Here is a 16,334-nt window from a genome sequence, read left to right as displayed (position 1 = left end):
GTAAAGGAAAGATAGATGCTTTTGTAGTTGTTATTGTTGAGAAAAGAATTTTTGAAAGTCTGGACTTAAAAGTTTACTACACATTTGAACATAACCAGGCATGTCCAGACAGAAACACAATGCTGACGTCAAAGTACACACTTGAGAGTCAGGCAGATGGGGCTGGGAAGACGTGCTAGTGGTCTGAGTATTTGCCAGGAAAGTGCAAGGATCAGGCTCGGGTCCTCAGAGCCTCAGGGCCAGGGAGGCCTGGTGTCCTGCCCATAATCCCAGTCACAGAAAGTCAGATACAGGAGCTCCCCAGAGCAAACTGACTAGAGAGACTAGCCATGTCCTGTGAGCCCAGGGTTGAGAGACCCTGCCTCAGTAAATAAGGTGGGAACACAATCCAGGATGACTTCTGGCATCAACTTCAGCCTCCACATGTACGTGCATGTGAGAAACATGCCCACACATGTGCAAACACAAATGTACCACACACTTGAACATGGGGGGGGGCAGTAAAAATTGTTTTAAATCTCCTAACATGTTAAGTATGTTTGTGGTTTGGGGCCAGGACACATTTATTCATAGCCATTCTTAGCCACATTTAAGAGAGAAATTAAAGATGTCGGGACTGAACTGTGGCCAGTGTTCCCCGGCTGAACTGTGTTCCACGTTTATTAGACAAACGGCTTGTAAGCCTGGTGCCTTGTAAGGACTGGAGGTACAGCAGGGGAAGCCTGAGGAACCTCCTGCCTTTGCAGTGTTTAATGTCAGATACATTCTAAACAGTACTCGTTATGGCCGGAAAGGTAACACACGGGAAAGAGAAGCATGAGGAAATGAGGAGGGAGACGGAGGAAAGTGTTCAAAATATTCTAGAATAGAGCGATCAGAGCGCTTCCTCTGAGGAAGTGGCAGTTCGAGGGCATGGGGAAGAAGAAGAAAAAGGGCAGTTCCAGGGGATGGGTTCTGTGGAGAGAGAACTGGAAACTGAATGCCCTGCAGCAGGGGATTCCAGAGAAGCAACAGGGATAGGAAAAGCCCCACACCCACACCCACACCCACACCCCACAACCCACACCCACACCCACACCCACACCCCACAACCCACACCCCACAACCCACACCCACACCCCACAACCCACACCCCACACCCCCACACCCCCACATCCCACCCCACACCCCCACACCCCCACATCCCACCCCCACACCCCACACCCACACCCACACCCACACCCACACCCCACAACCCACACCCCACAACCCACACCCACACCCACACCCACACCCACACCCCACACCCACCCCCACACCCCACACCCACATCCCACCCCACACCCACACCCCCACACCCCACACCCCCACACCCACACCCACACCCACACCCACACCCACCCCCACACCCCACACCCACACCCACACCCACACCCACACCCACACCCACACCCCACAACCCACACCCACACCCCACACCCCACACCCCCACACCCCCACATCCCACCCCACACCCCCACACCCCCACATCCCACCCCACACCCACACCCATACCCACACCCCACACCCACCCCCACATCCCACACCCACACCCCACACCCACACCCACACCCACACCCACACCCCCATTCCCCACACCCCACACCCACACCCCACTCCCCAAACCCCACACCCCCATTCCCCGCCAGGTGGCCTACGACGCATCAGAATGCTGAGATCATCCACTTGCAGTTTGAAAAAGAAAACATTGCATTAAATGCGTTATGGCTTCCCTCTTGTCCAAGCTCTAAATCAAGCAGTAGTCACCATGTGATGTTTGGCAGGGGTCTTTCGTCCTTTGCTAGAGGAGGCCTAGCCTCACTCCATTTCTAGAAGGGTATAGAACAGTAGTTCTCAACCCGTGGGTCACATGTCAGGTATTTACATTCCGATTTGTAACTGGCAACGTTATGATTATGAAGTACCAAAGAAGTAATATCACGATTAGGGGTCACCACGACACGAGGAATGTATTAGAGGGTCACAGGGATAGGAAGGCTGAGAATCCCTTGCGCAGAGCATAAAATCACAACGCTTTTCACCTTGTTGAGAGCTATAAGGAGAGGGCCCGGTTGGGAGTTTGAAAGCGAGTCAGGCGTGTGCTGTAACTTATTAGGATGACGTGGGTCAGAATTCTGTGGAAGTCGGTCTGATTTCCACTGTTAACATGCTGACACTTTTACTGCGCTTTTTCATCTGGTATTTGGAATTTTATTTATATCGTTTTGAATCCTTGGTTTCCACTTAGTTAGTCCTAACTGACTAAGTTAGTCCTGCCGTATCTTTCTATCAGTGTTCATTGTTGAATACCTACTAGTGTTTTGATCGTAGCACCCTACTATCAGATTAGGCCTATTTGCTTTTCTTTTTAAAAAGTTCTAAATGGTGCTCTGCTCGAGAGACATTTTGCCGTGTTTGTTTTTTTTTTTTTTCCTTGATAAACTGAGAAACATCGATTTGAATTTAATACTTAAAATTCGGTGCACAATAATTAGAAAGGAGAGCATGCTTTAAATGTACATTGATATACAATTTTAAAATTAGTACATGTTGAGCGTACGTGTGTACCGTGGAGGCCAGAAGAGGACTTTGGGTGCCTTGAAGCTGGAGTTACAGCTGGGTGTGAGCCACCCAGGGCTGGTGCTGGAACCCAGACTCTAGTCCTCTGCAGGGGTGGTAAGTGCTCGTAATCACTGAGCCATCTTTCCAGCCCTAATAGTTTATAATTTATATTAAAATGAAACATCTCATGAAATACCTCTTTGAAGTTTATTTGATGAGTCAGGATTTGTTGGACCTGTTTCTGTATTATTTTCGTTTCTAACAGACCATCCAAGAAAGCTGAAAATTTCATGATTATCAAATGAGAAATTCAGGTTGTTTTGCTATTTTTTTTTTTTAATCAAGGAGGAAATTCTGGAATCCCAGCTAGGAATTATTTAATATTGAATTTCCACTAGTGAGTATTGACTATAAATCAAGCCCAGACATTTTTAAATTGTATAAAGGACTGAGCATTTCCCAGGGCTTGTAGATTTCTAGAAATGTTTCCTTTTGTGTACAGCCCAACCCTAGTACCTGGCTGGCATACCCACACCTAAAGGCGGACACCGCAGACCAGCCCAAGCCAGGGAAGAGCTGGAGAACCAAAGGCCTGTGCGTATCCGCTGGCTCCAGAGACAGCAGGCTTAGTCCTGTGGTCCTGCCCGGTGAATCTACAGTCCAGCTCCGCAGCGAAGTCTCCACAGTGAGGGTGACCATGAACCCTGAGAGTGGCCCGGGCCACGGAGCGAGGACTCCTCCGATGTTCCAGGCAACCAGGGGCCTAAAGGCCAACCTGAAGGATGCAGTCGCCAGGCCCTGGAGGAGCCTGGCCAGGATGCCGAAGCCTGAGGTGCAGGATCTGGAGGCAGCGGCTGCAGGACATGAGGGCTGTGAGTCCTGGGACAGGGTCTGATGGGCAGAGGGTGGGTTCAGGAGGAGACACTTAGAGCACTCACTGCAGCCTGGAAAGATACAGGTGCCTGGTGACCCTTGGGATGTCCTCCAACGCTATCCCCCCACCCACCCCCCCAGCCCGGTCCCGTCCCGTCCCCTCCCCCCTCCTCCCCGCTGGCTGGTTTTCAGCTTTGACTTCTCCCACTGAGTGTTGATCCACACCCTATACTGTGGATGGGAGGGTCACTTTTCCAAGTCGTGGAGACTGTTTAAGGAAATGAGTAAGCCCTTGTCCAAATAAGAAAAGAATTCCTGTTCCTTTGCCTTAAATCAGGATTTGTGTGCCTTTAAGTCACTTTGTTGCGTTTAAGTTTCTAAAGCACGGGGAATAGATCAGCTATACCTCGGGAATAATAGCATAAACTGAGGCTACACTGAGGAAGTCTTCAGGAGTTGAAAATAAAGGACTCAACGTTTCTTAACGGCACACCATGGGCTCACGAAGATGAGCTCTTTCCTGAAGCCCCAACCTTGGAAACTGTGTATCGTTTCCTTGGTATAATGTGTAGCTAGCATGAGGTGTTTCGGATATGGGGATGCAGAGGGTAAGAGAGCTCCATCGTCTGGGGAGCTCGACTTCTGTTGTGAAGGAATCTGATGAGTCATAAACAAGGAAGTTACAGGGGTGACAATTTTAGGGAAAAGCCATGAAACAAGGTGACCTGGGTGGTACCAGGGCACAGGAAGACTTTGGGTCAGGACACAGAGCTTGTTTTGGTAGGTACTCAGATGAGAGAAAACAGCCAGCAGTCGGAGGTTCAGGTAGAAACCATGGCAAGCAAGAGACAAGCAGATGCAGACATGGAGTCACTATGTTTAAAATGAGGAGGATGCCCAGCCATTCTGGAGCATGGTGAATGAAGTTTGAGAGCTACTGAGATTGGAGAGGGTTGAACTTTGGATGGTAAGTGTCTCCTAAGGGTTAAAAGCTCAGCACTAGCTAAGACTAGTGCGTCTTTTAGTGAGTGGGGTTAGTGGAAGGAAGTTTTCATATAACCTAGGGACAACCTCAAAGAGGATTCCTTTCTACTGCAGTATCCACTGTGCTCTCTTGTGCTGCTGCAGCAACCCTACCCCCACCTCCCCCCTAAGCCCGGCCAAGTGGCCATGGAACGAGACCTCTGAGAGTCTGAGACAAAGTAACCCTTTTCTCTTTCTGGGTCAGTTGTCTCAGGCATTCTGCTAACTCTGGACAGTAGATAGGACCAGCCCAATCCCCCTAAGAAAGAAGCATTTAAGAAACAAACTTGGTATTGTACTTCTCTCAATTTCAGGCATTTAGGTCAATGTGCATTGGTATTGCATTGGTGGTCTTAATTTGTGTCTGCTTCCGGGTAGTGGTAACATTTTATCACTTTGGCTCCTCTTGTTCTCTTGAGGTCTTTTCTCTGCATTTAATTTGGTTTGTTAAACATTGGGAAGTAAATATTCTGGGTGTATTTCATTATCAGAAATATTAGTCACAACTGTAATGTCTTGATCCTCAATATTGTGTCCAAATATTTAAATATCATTTGTTGAAATGATTATCCACTCCATTGTCAAAACTTACAAACATTTGTCCAAAAATAGCTGATATTTGTGTGGGCTTATTTTTAGAGCATGCATTTTATTCTGTTGACATGTATGTCCCTCTATCTGTTAAACACCCTACTTATGCGATTCTTGCACACTACTGTACAGTTCTTATACATGAAGATTAAATAATGTGACTCTTCCAACATTGCTTCTCTTTTTCAAAATCAATTTGGTCTCCCAGAATTGTCTTTGCCTTTAAATATTTTTAATGAACTTGCTAATAGCTACAATATGTGTAGGGGGTAGTTCTAATGCTTTGATTGGACATCTGCATGAGAACACGAAAGGTCCTGTTCCCCAACTGGTTCTTGGTTGATCAAAAAAGATGCTAGCGGCCAATGAGCTGGGCAGAATAGGTGGGACTTCCGGTTTCCCATGTGAAGGCTAACAGACACAGGAGAGGAAAAAAGATTTTGCCATGCTTTGGAGGGACCACCACCACCAGACCTGTGAGATCTAGTGTGGAGTGGCCATTGGCCACTTCCCTTACTGGGCCTGGGGTGCAGGCAAGAAATTAGAAAGGCAACTCAAGGCAGATTTAGGGGTAATTGAGCACAACTGAGCAGCTGAGCTAAGGGCAGCGTTAGAGGTGTTGAGCTGGGAATGAAGAGGGCAGGCTAGCAGAGAGAGGTTTAGGAGAGTCTGGTCATTGAACATATAAAAATAAGTGTGTGTGTGTGTGTGTGTGTGTGTGTGTGTGTGTGTGTGTGTGTGTGTGTGATTTAAGGATCTGAGGGCTGCCCAGGGCTGGTAATATGGTCTGCCCAGACCTTAAAGCAGGGTAGTAGGAACTACACAATACAAATATGTTTGTGTAACATTTCATTTAAATTGCATTAAATCAATAGGCAAATTTTGGGGGAGTCAACAGCTTATGATCTTCACACTTCCAACCCTGGGACTTATTATATCTTCCCATGATTTAGTCTTTGAGACCTTTTGATGGTTGCATCTCTCTTTCTCTGTAGATTTAGTTTATTATTTTATGCAATTGAATGTTTTGCCTGAACGTGTGTATGTGCACCACTGTTTGCATCTCATGCGCTTGAAAGTCAAAGGAGGGCTTGGGATCCACTGGGGCTGGAGTTATAGATGGCTGCAAGCTGCCATGTAAATGCTGGGATTTGAACCTGAGTCCACCACAAGAGCAGCAAGTGCTCTTAACCCCTGAGCCAGCTCTCCAGCATGCATATTTTATATATATATACATGTATATATATGTATATATATATATACATAAATATATATTATATGCATGCCCTTGGTTCAGTCCTTAGCTCTAAAAAAGAAGACAATATATATATGAGAAATTGTATATGATGTTTTCTTGCTTTTATATGTGCTTTGGTTTCTGATCAGTTGTAAATAGAGCTTTGTAAATTTTAGTTTTCATTTGCCAATATGTAGAAATATGAATGATCGTTATGCATTGATCTCGTAGTGGGCAAGCTTACTAACCCTACTTGCTGGTTCTGGAGCTGCTTTGTGCATTGCTTGAGATTTTATACGTAAATCACCAAGTGGTCTGAAGCCAGATGAGGCCGTTTTCCTTCTCTTCATGTACCGTACCAACTATAACTTTCAGCACAACATGTAAACGAAGAGATAAAAGTGGAAATATCTTTTTATTCTTCAACATAGGAACAAAAGAAGTCCAGATTTTAAAAACTAAGTACAATGTTGGTTGTCAGTTCTTTGCGGATACCCTTTCAAAATGAGGAAATTCTCTCTATTTACAGTTAACCAAGGGGGGACTTTTTTTCTTTTGAGAAGGGGGAAGAAAGTTGTTTGTTCTTTGTTTTCATTTCTTTTATAAATCTATTTATTTAGTGTGTACAAATGGGTGTATGATTGTGCATGCATGCGAGTGTGTGTGTGTGCGTGTGTGAGTGCACGCACGTGTTGAATGTATGCTGTGACAGTGGCACATGCGTGCTGCAGTGTGTCTGTGGAGCTCAGAGGGCAGTTTTATGGAGTCAGTTCTCTGACTCTGTCCACTCTGGGGTTAGAGCTGAGGTGATCAGGCTTTCCATGGGAAGTGCCTTTACCAACTGTGCCATCTCATTAGTCCCTAGAGAAGACTTTTTTAGACTCCATTCTTTTTTAAAGAACACCAAAAAAGTGTTTTTGAGCATAACGATTTTCTCTTTGGAATAGTTTAAACTACAAATCTTATTTCTTCAATAGTCAGGGTTATCTGTGCTGATGATATAATCTTGCATGAATTTTGGTAGCATATGGTTTTCTAGTAAATCATTTCCTCTTAGTTGTTAAATTTATATGGATGGATTTGTTCACATTATTCCCTCATCTTTTTTATTTGTTGTTGTTGTTGTTGACAGACCTACTTACTAAGTATCCGAGAATGGTCTTGAATTCACAATCTTCTGCCTTCTCCTGAACCATATCATCCTTTGGTGGAGGGGGCTATAGACATATTCTTTCTTTCATTGGTGAGGTTGGTCTTTTTTATCATCTGGCATTTGTTTCCTCACTGATATTTTCAGGTAACCATACATTGTTCTCGTTGACTTTGCTATTTTTCTTCTATCTACTTACCTGAGGCCTATTTTGCTTCTCTCCTTTCAAAACACATCTGTTTTTTATTTCACGCGTATGAGTGGTTGCCTGCACGTGCACATACTTATGATGTGTGTGTCTGGTGCCTGTGGAGGCCAGAAGAGGGCATTTAATCCCTTAGAAATGTAGTTGCAGACAATTGTGAACCAACGTGCGAGAGCTGGGGACCAACCCAGGTCCTCTATGAGAGCAATCAGTGGCTATCACTGCTGGGCAATCTTTCCAGCCCCGGGCTTTTCCTTTTCATTCAGTTCAAAGTATTTTGTCAAACGTCTGCTGCTCATTGTTGACCTCAATTTTGATTTTATCCCCCATGCCTCTCTTGGGATTGTCTCTTGAGAACCCTCTATAGAGCTCCCTTGAAACTTGTCTATACTAGTTAATAAAGTCGACCGTGTGTGTGTGTGTGTGTGTGTGTGTGTGTGTGTGTGTGTGTGTGTGAGAGAGAGAGAGACAGAGACAGAGACAGAGACACAGAGAGAGACACACACAGAGAGAGACAGAGACAGAGAGAGACACAGAGAGAGAGACAGAGACACAGAGAGAGACACACAGAGAGAGAGACAGAGACAGAGAGAGACACAGAGAGACAGAGACAAGGACAGAGAGAGACACAGAGAGAGAGACAGAGACAAGGACAGAGAGAGAGACAGAGACAGAGACAGAGAGAGACAGAGAGACAGAGAGAGACACAGAGAGAGAGACAGAGAGAGAGACAGAGAGAGAGATAGAGAGACAGAGAGAGACACAGAGAGAGAGACAGAGAGAGAGACAGAGAGAGACAGAGAGACAGAGACAGAGAGAGACAGAGAGACAGAGAGACAGAGACAGAGAGAGACAGAGAGACAGAGAGACAGAGAGACAGAGACAGAGAGAGAGACAGAGAGAGAGACAGAGAGAGACAGAGAGAATGTGTATAATGTCATAGTCATAGTAGATGTGAATCCAATTTTATGTCCTTTCTTACAAATGAAAATAAAACACATTCAATCCTCTTGGCCTTTTTCCGGGTCTTGACAGTGAGTTCATTTCAAGGTTCTATGCCCACAGGTCTGGCACTGACTGTGAGTTTTGTAGATAAATGTTTTGTCTCTGTAAGAGTCACATTCCTCTCGGTCTCATCTTGTGCCCTGGGAGGTCAGTCTGCTGCAGCCCTCAGACCTGCTATACTGACAGCAGCTTTGTGAGGCTTCAAGGGTCTGTTCTTGAGCAATGCTTTCTCTGGGGACAGGAATGTTTTGAGGGTGTGAAAATGCTCGCTGCATGGGGAGATGATAGAATCACAGTATCCTGGCTTAGTAAGATACTTACACAAATACACTGTATCCTCAGCGGCACAGCAGTAGTCTCGGGGTTGCCATTTCAGCTTTTCAGAGGGAAAGGCTGTCCCGTGAAATGTGACAGACAACTGTGGCCTCCTTCATGCCCCAGACTCAGGCTCACTCTCTTCCTTCCAGTGCTGCCAATCGAGAGAAGCTTTCAGAATGCTGCTAAAAGCAATAATTTGGATCTTATGGAGAAGCTGTTTGAAAAGAAGGTGAACATTAATGCTGTGAACAATGTGAGTAGAAGTCACAAGTTCGAAGAGCGACCCCTCCACGTGACGGCTTGGGAGCACGAAGGTCATCGGAAATCATGATAATCGAAGGGGCTAGGTTGGCTGAGATGTGGGGGCATGCCGTGGGTGTTAAAGCTAAAGGCGGGAGTAAGCAACCGAGCAGGTGCTAAGTATTTTCCCTAGGACGAAGTCTGTGGGGAGGCAGGCAAGTCCACTACTGGAACGTCAGGCCTGGACTCGGTCCTGGATTGTATCCTGAGGGTCAGTTCGGTCTTGCCCATTCTGAAAAGCCAGGCTGTGTTTTACTGTAACATCTGAGTTTTTTCTCTCTCTGCGATACCCTCTATGGTTAGGGTTTTCCAGATTTAAAATCCAAGGAGGTATGCAGCTTTTCATTTTACTGCTTTTGAGATAGAAATCGTTCACCTATTGGGCAATGAAATCTGGCCTTTGTTCTTCAAGTAGCCAGGCTTCAGGGGAGACGTCCACTGCCAGAAATGTGGGGCTCCTATTGCTTGTCTTGGTGGGGAGTTCCTTCAAGGTGCAGTTTATCAGCGTGAGCGGGTTGGGAGGTAGACACTTGCTTAGAATGAATTGTACAGTGCTTTGAGGTCACAATGGCAGAGGTGGATTTAATGCTAAATAAAACACAAGCCTCAGGGTCCTTGTTGGTCCAGGCCGCTTCCAGGGCACTGGAAGGACTCTAGCAACATTGCCTAGGGTTATTTGATTTTCATAAGACCTGAAAATGAAAACAGCAATAAATTATGCATTTCTGACCCGGACTTTAAAAAGAGCTCCCCAAGTCTGGGGAAATAGCTTTGTCAGTAAAGTGTTGGTCACACAGCATGAAGACATGCGCTAGCACAAAGAGAAAAGGTCAGACTTGGAGGCACAAGCTTGTAAGGCCCGTGCTGAGGACGTAGAGACTGAATGAAGCTCTCTGGCTAGCCAGCCTAGCCTGATTGGCAAGCCTTGGGTCCCACTGAGAAATGCTTCAAAAATCAAAGTAGATGTTGGCTCCTGAGAAACAACACCGTAATTTCTAGCCTCCACATAAGTAAGTGTGAGTACTGCCCTCTCCCACCCACCAAAGGACTCCCTAAACAGATACCCTAAACTCAGTGTCACAGAATCTGTACCTATCTGTCCCAGGCTGGAAGGTCATAAAAACGAACTGCATAGTCTAAGTCATGCAGCACATGCAACAGTCATGACCTGCAGCAGTTGTGTGTGGAAACATGAGTATATGTGCCAGAGTATGTGCTCATGCATGTACTTATGGAAATTTATATGTCCATACATGTAACTCATATTTATGTGTATTTTGACATGTATATTATATAATTACTAATTTTACTAATATATTCTATGTAAAATAGTCTATATAATATATTTACTATATATATATATACAGAAAAATTATAGCATAATAATTCTAGAAATAAAAATATACGGAAGATGTGAGAAAGCATAAGAATATAGGAGGAGGAAAGATAAAAGCTGGTTGGAGCTGGAGAGACGGTTCAGCTATTATGAGCACTGGCTACTTTTGCTGAAGACTGGGGCTAGATTACTAGAACCTACATGTCAACCCATAACCATCTGTAACTCCAGTTCCAGGAGATTAAATGTCCTCTTCTGCCTTCTGTGAATATGCATGGAGACAGAGGCAAGGGGATCTCTTGAATTCGAGGCTAACCTGGCCTACATAGTGAGTTCCAGGCCATCCAGAGCTCTAAAAATAAAGAAAACTAAAGAAGCTGGCATGTAAAAACCTTTGAAAACAGTTACTTGCTGAACTACAGATACTTATCTTTTTAAAGGACTGTGAGTGTGGAGACTCATGTTTGAGGAAGTAAAGCAGTAGCCACTTGTCTGACAAGCAGGATATACAGTCTATGGTACATGTTTAAAACCATTTAAGTAGTTGCAATACTGGTTTTTAACCTACAGCGTCACACATGCTGGGCAACCTGCCACTGATCTATTTCCCCAGACGTGTGTGTGTGTGTGTGTGTGTGTGTGTGTGTGTGTGTGTGTGTGTGTGTGTGTGACTATGAATTCACATCTGCATGTGGGTAGGCGTTCACATGGGTGAGCATGCGTATGGAAGCCAGAGGACGTGCGTGCTTGTGTGCCAGCCCTTCCCTCTCTGGCTTGCTCTCTCTTTCCTTAATTCTACAAAAGGCAGTGCACAGGGTCTTAGCACATCTGTACAAAGTCTGTGGGTGGTCTGGGGAGCCCACCCTCAGGGTTATGGGCCTGGCCTTGGTCCTACATTGTAGCCTGGAGATCAAGCCCAGCCTTCACACATGCTAGGCAAATGCTCTACCACTGAACTACTGTGTTTGCGATGTCCTTTCTAATGACAGCTATCTAATCTTGTGCACAGCAGTTTACTTTCATGGTTGGTTGCATGGTTCCTTAAAAATCTGCGATGATACATTCTTTTAAAAATATAAGTTGCATTCTTATACAAGTTAAGTTTATGGGGAAGCTTATAGCCCAGATCTGATTTGACAGAATAAACTCTAGGTCTCAGGCAATGTCAAGGTGACTTGCGTTTTGTTAAACGCCACCAGTTTAGCCAGCGAGGAAAGAAAACAGTCGCTTCAAAACAAACCATTCTCATATTTATGTAATTACTTGTGTGAAGTAAGGGTAGTCTTGTTCGTGCCCAGGCATTGTTCTTAGAGAACCAAGACAGGACTTAGAAGATGGGAAATGTGGCGTGAATATTACTGAAAAACAAAACATGTCTTGTGGAAAATGAGGAAGTTGCTGTGCCAACCCAGGAGCGAAATATGGCTTTTCCTTTGAAGTAGAAGATTCCAGTAGTTTGCTCTCCCCTCCCCCTTCTCTAACTTCCCCCTTCTCTCCTTCCCCCACTTCCTCTCTTTCTTCCCCCTTCCTTCTTCCCTCCCTCCTTCTTTCCCCCTCCCTCCTTCCTTCCTCCCTTCCTTCCCAGCCAATTTATTTGCGTCTATGCAAATTACAGTTGTACTTTTTTTATTTTAATTATAGAACAGAGATGCTAGAAACATGGCACAAGAATTGAGAGAATTTGCTGCTTTTACCAAGGATTTGATTTCTTTCTTGGCCCCTACATGGTGGCTCATAACCATTGTAACTCCGTTTCCAAGGGATGAGAATTCTGGCCTCTTTGAGAACACATGTTGCACACGTATACACACAGGCAAAACAGTCACGCACATAAAACTTAAAGTCTTTAAGAAATATAGAGAAGGCAAAGGAATGAGCTGAGGCAGGAAAGTTTGCTGGGAATTATCAATGTACTCTGGTAGGCATTAAACCCCAAGTATCTCTAAAAGCCATCCTGAAGGCTTGGTAGTTGCACAGAAGCCCGCAGTAGAAGGTGGTGAAATCTTTAAGAAATGGGGCTTCAGGACAGATCCCCGAGAGTCTACCCTTGAAGGCTGGTACCCCAGCCTCTCCCTCTCTTTCCTCCTGGCTAATGCACGGTGAACAGCTTTTCTTAATCACCTGACACTATGAGTCAAAATAAGGCTTCCTCCTTATGAACTGTTTACCTGTCATTTGGTCACAGAAACAAGTCATCGACTAGCATACAGGATGTAAAAAAAAAAATGCCATTATTAATGATTGCCTACAAGGAAGTCTACAACTTTAACTGTGTGAATGACATTTTGTTTATAAGACATAGTCTCACATTGTAGCCCAGGCTGACCTCAAACTTGTGGTCCCCCTGTCCTTGCCTCCTGAATGCTGGGATTACCTGATTGGATCACCATGCCCATCAGATTCTGCTGGACACAGTTCTTGTGTCACTCAAAGGAAAAGGCAAAAGGTGCAGCCGAATAATCAGAATGCGAAATACTGGCCAAGTGAGAGACAGGAGACCGAGGTGGACATGATGGCCAGCCTGGGCTACGATGTTAGAGTCTGTCTCACAAACAAAAAGAGTACAAACCAACTAGAGGATACAGGGATGGGAAGGGCATTGAGTGGTGATCAAATAGCCAAAGAAGCAAACTATGTTTCCACAGATGAACCGCACAGCCCTGCACTTTGCCGTGGGGAGGAATAACTTATCTGCAGTGGATTTCTTACTGAGTCACAAAGCCAGGGTGGATGTTGCTGACAAGGTAGGCTCACCTTCAATGGTAGACTGACTTGGAGCATAACCTCATCACCACGGATGCGTCAGGGGCACACTTCCACCCGTAGTGTGCTCTACTGGAAAGTTCTCGAGGGAAGGTAGGCGCTATGCGCTCTTTGCACCGGTAACTAATTGTTCGCTCATGACCTTTAAGTCTTGGGTTTTTATTTATTTTCCCATAGTGACCTTACAGCACTAACTTCCATTAAAGAAGTAGTATGATTGCCCACATTATGGTTGGATTCGTGAAAGACACCTTATATCGTGAGTTTGCCCTGTAGACTCTGAGTCTAAATTAAAAAAAAATATCAAACCCATGTTCTGGGCTGGGTACCAATCGGGGTGTTTATTTAGCGCCATCTCACTTCTAATCCTATGGAAAAAGTGTTAGTAGACCATTCAATTTATAAATAATGAGACTCAAATAGAGAGCAATTAAAGGCCATGTCCCTCATTTTTACCTTTTATGGTTCCATGGGAGTAAATATCTAGGGAATACGAGTATCATTTACGCCAGGTAGTCAGTCATCCGATTGGCTTTGCTGGCAATCATAGACAAGGTGTAGATTTGATAATTCCGGGAATCTTTCTTTGTGTCGCTAATGCGGCCAGACCTCTCTAGTTTAATTGTCATGGTATCGGTGAGCAACCAGATTATTATGTAACAGCCTGGAGTTAAAAATTACCACTGACTACTCTCATACTTTCTGAGTGTAATTAATTGTATAACAGCCATGAATTACTGGGGAGGGGTATGCCTACTGACTGGTCAATGGTAAGCAGGCCATCATTGAGCTGTCCCAACCACAGAACAAAACAAAAAACAAAACGCCTTATTTTGAGGCAAGGTCTCATTAAGTTGCTCAGACTGGCCTTGAACTCACTGTGTCATCCAGGCTGGCCTTGAACTTGTGATCTCAGACAACCATGTAGCTGACTTTACTAGCCGGCCACATCCTCATCATGGCCGTGGAAATTAAGGTAGAAGTTTGGCATGGGCCTGCCAGGTACCCTCTAGCCGAGTTACATTTCATAACAACGCTACCTTTAAATCTAGAGCAAAGGGCCTCGGAGTACAGCCTAGCAATAGTGTGATTAGGATGCATAAGGCCCCAAGTACAGTCTCCAGCATCATCGAGACAGAGACACAAGGACACAAAGAGAGAAAGGGACAGAGTGAGAGCAAGAGGGAGGGAGAGTCAGAGACAGAGACAGAGAGAGGGGAGAGAGAGAGAGAGAGAGAGAGAGAGAATGAATCAACAAGTAGAAGTGTTGCCTTTGTATTCAGAGCTGGCCCACCTCTGTGAGGCCAGAGCTACCACAGAGCTACCACTGATCTCTGTGGTTTTACATCCAGAGACTTACTTTTTTGGATAGGGTCTGGCACGTATGTGAAAACAGATGACATAATCTTTGAGGTTGGCTTCTGTCACTCAGCAAAGCACTGAGTGCCCCGCCCCAGCCCCACCCCGCTCATGCACAATCACCCATTGACAGAGCCATGCTTTTGTTTATGAACGTAGCCCAGTTTATCTATTTACCATTTGAAGGACCTGAGGATCATCCCCAGTTTGTTATTATTGTAAGTCGTTACCCGAGCTGGAAAATGGCCCAGATAGCTGTAAGATAGCAGATAAACCATCTGCTGCACAATTGTGGAAACCTCGGTGTGAATGTCTAGCACCCACACAAGATGCCAGGCATGGCTGTGCACACCTATAACAATGATGCTGGGTGCAAGAGTCACAGGGCTGGGTGGGTCCTGTTGCCTCCCTTTCCTCCAGCATAGCCAAAATGGTGAGCTCCAAGTCACTGAGAGAACCTATTTAAAAAAAAAGAATGTTGTTTCCTTTAGGAAAACACCCACAAACCACCTTGGACCTCCATCCATGTGTGCATTTATGTACACACAGTAAAGCCATTGAAAACATTCTTGCACGTTTTTGCAAGTGTAACTTTTCTTCTCTTTGATATATGACGGGGCGGGGTCAATGGGGCAGGGTCAATGGGGCCAGGTCAATGGGGCATGTGTATACGACTGAACACCAGCTGCGGACTTGGGAGACCCGGATGTTTTCATCCTCACCAACAATGCAGGAGGTCAGTTTTTCATACCTGTGTGGCTGCCTGCTACTGCCTGTCGTTCCCTCCCTCATTTCTGGCCGTTCTGCTCAGAACGTAGGCGTCTCCCTGTTTTGATTTGTGTTTCTTCACTGGCAAATGGCATCATGCATCTTCTCACCTGTTGCCATTTATGGGTCATCATTTGTGAAATCTGCGCAGATGTTTTTTCCATGCTGGAGATGGGAACCAGAGCTTCCCTACGTACAATCTACCACCAACCTGCACCCCCAGCTGGATCTTCTGAACATTTCTAAGAACTAGGTTTGATTATTCTTTTTATTTTCATTTAAAGTATTCTTTGATTGCGACATTTTGAGCATTTGTTAACAAACTCTGAGAACAGGTCCAGTGTTAGTGGGTACTTTGTGTCATTTTCTCGTATCTGCCAACTCTCTTTCCAGTGTTCACAGAGCAGGGGTTTTTAATTTCAATGAAGTAGAATTTTTGGCGTTTGTTTTGTTTTGAGACAGGGTCTCATCATATGATGCTGGCTGACCTGGAACTTGCTATGTAGACCAGGCTGGCCTTAACACAGAGCTCCTCCTACCTCTCTATTTCTTGAGTGATAGGAATTCAAGCAGAAAACAACTTGAGTTTCTGAAACCACAAATTCCTACTGGAGCCATCGTTCCTTAGAGGCGGTGAATCACCACATACAGATGTACATTTCCCCCAGAGGACCCTCCATGCCACAGGTCTTCTCCTGTGGAGTTAGCAAGATCGATCGAGCCCCTGACATGGGTGACATTTGGTCACGTGCCACCGTGCCCAGCTTACTGCTCCTGTTTTTAAAAGGAGTCCTGATGCTGATATTATGCGTGTGTAGGAATGATT

General features: G+C 45.2%; 1 protein-coding gene across 6 annotated transcripts in view; it reads left to right on the top strand.

Moving 5' to 3' along the window:
• Positions 1–3,108: 3,108 nt before the first annotated feature.
• Ankdd1b (ankyrin repeat and death domain containing 1B) overlaps positions 3,109–16,334 on the top strand; it is a 63,762-nt gene continuing 50,536 nt past the window's right edge. For 3 of the 6 annotated variants that reach the window (XM_087639021.1, XM_087639018.1, XM_087639027.1), the window contains exons 1-3: positions 3,118–3,452; positions 9,132–9,235; positions 13,264–13,362. In XM_087639021.1, the coding sequence (XP_087495147.1) occupies positions 3,278–3,452; positions 9,132–9,235; positions 13,264–13,362 (378 nt within the window). In that variant the 5' untranslated portion in view covers positions 3,118–3,277. Of the gene's footprint in view, positions 3,453–3,788; positions 4,421–9,131; positions 9,236–13,263; positions 13,363–16,334 lie in introns of those variants that run through there. The other 3 variants (XM_087639022.1, XM_087639029.1, XM_087639024.1) reach the window with 3 other exon arrangements.

Source organism: Rattus norvegicus, chromosome 2 (assembly GCF_021556685.1).
Source record: "Rattus norvegicus strain SHRSP/BbbUtx chromosome 2, alternate assembly SHRSP_T2T, whole genome shotgun sequence".
Classification (NCBI taxonomy): domain Eukaryota; kingdom Metazoa; phylum Chordata; class Mammalia; order Rodentia; family Muridae; genus Rattus; species Rattus norvegicus.
Note: the sequence above shows the minus strand (reverse complement) of the source record. Positions and strands in the feature narration are given on the sequence as shown.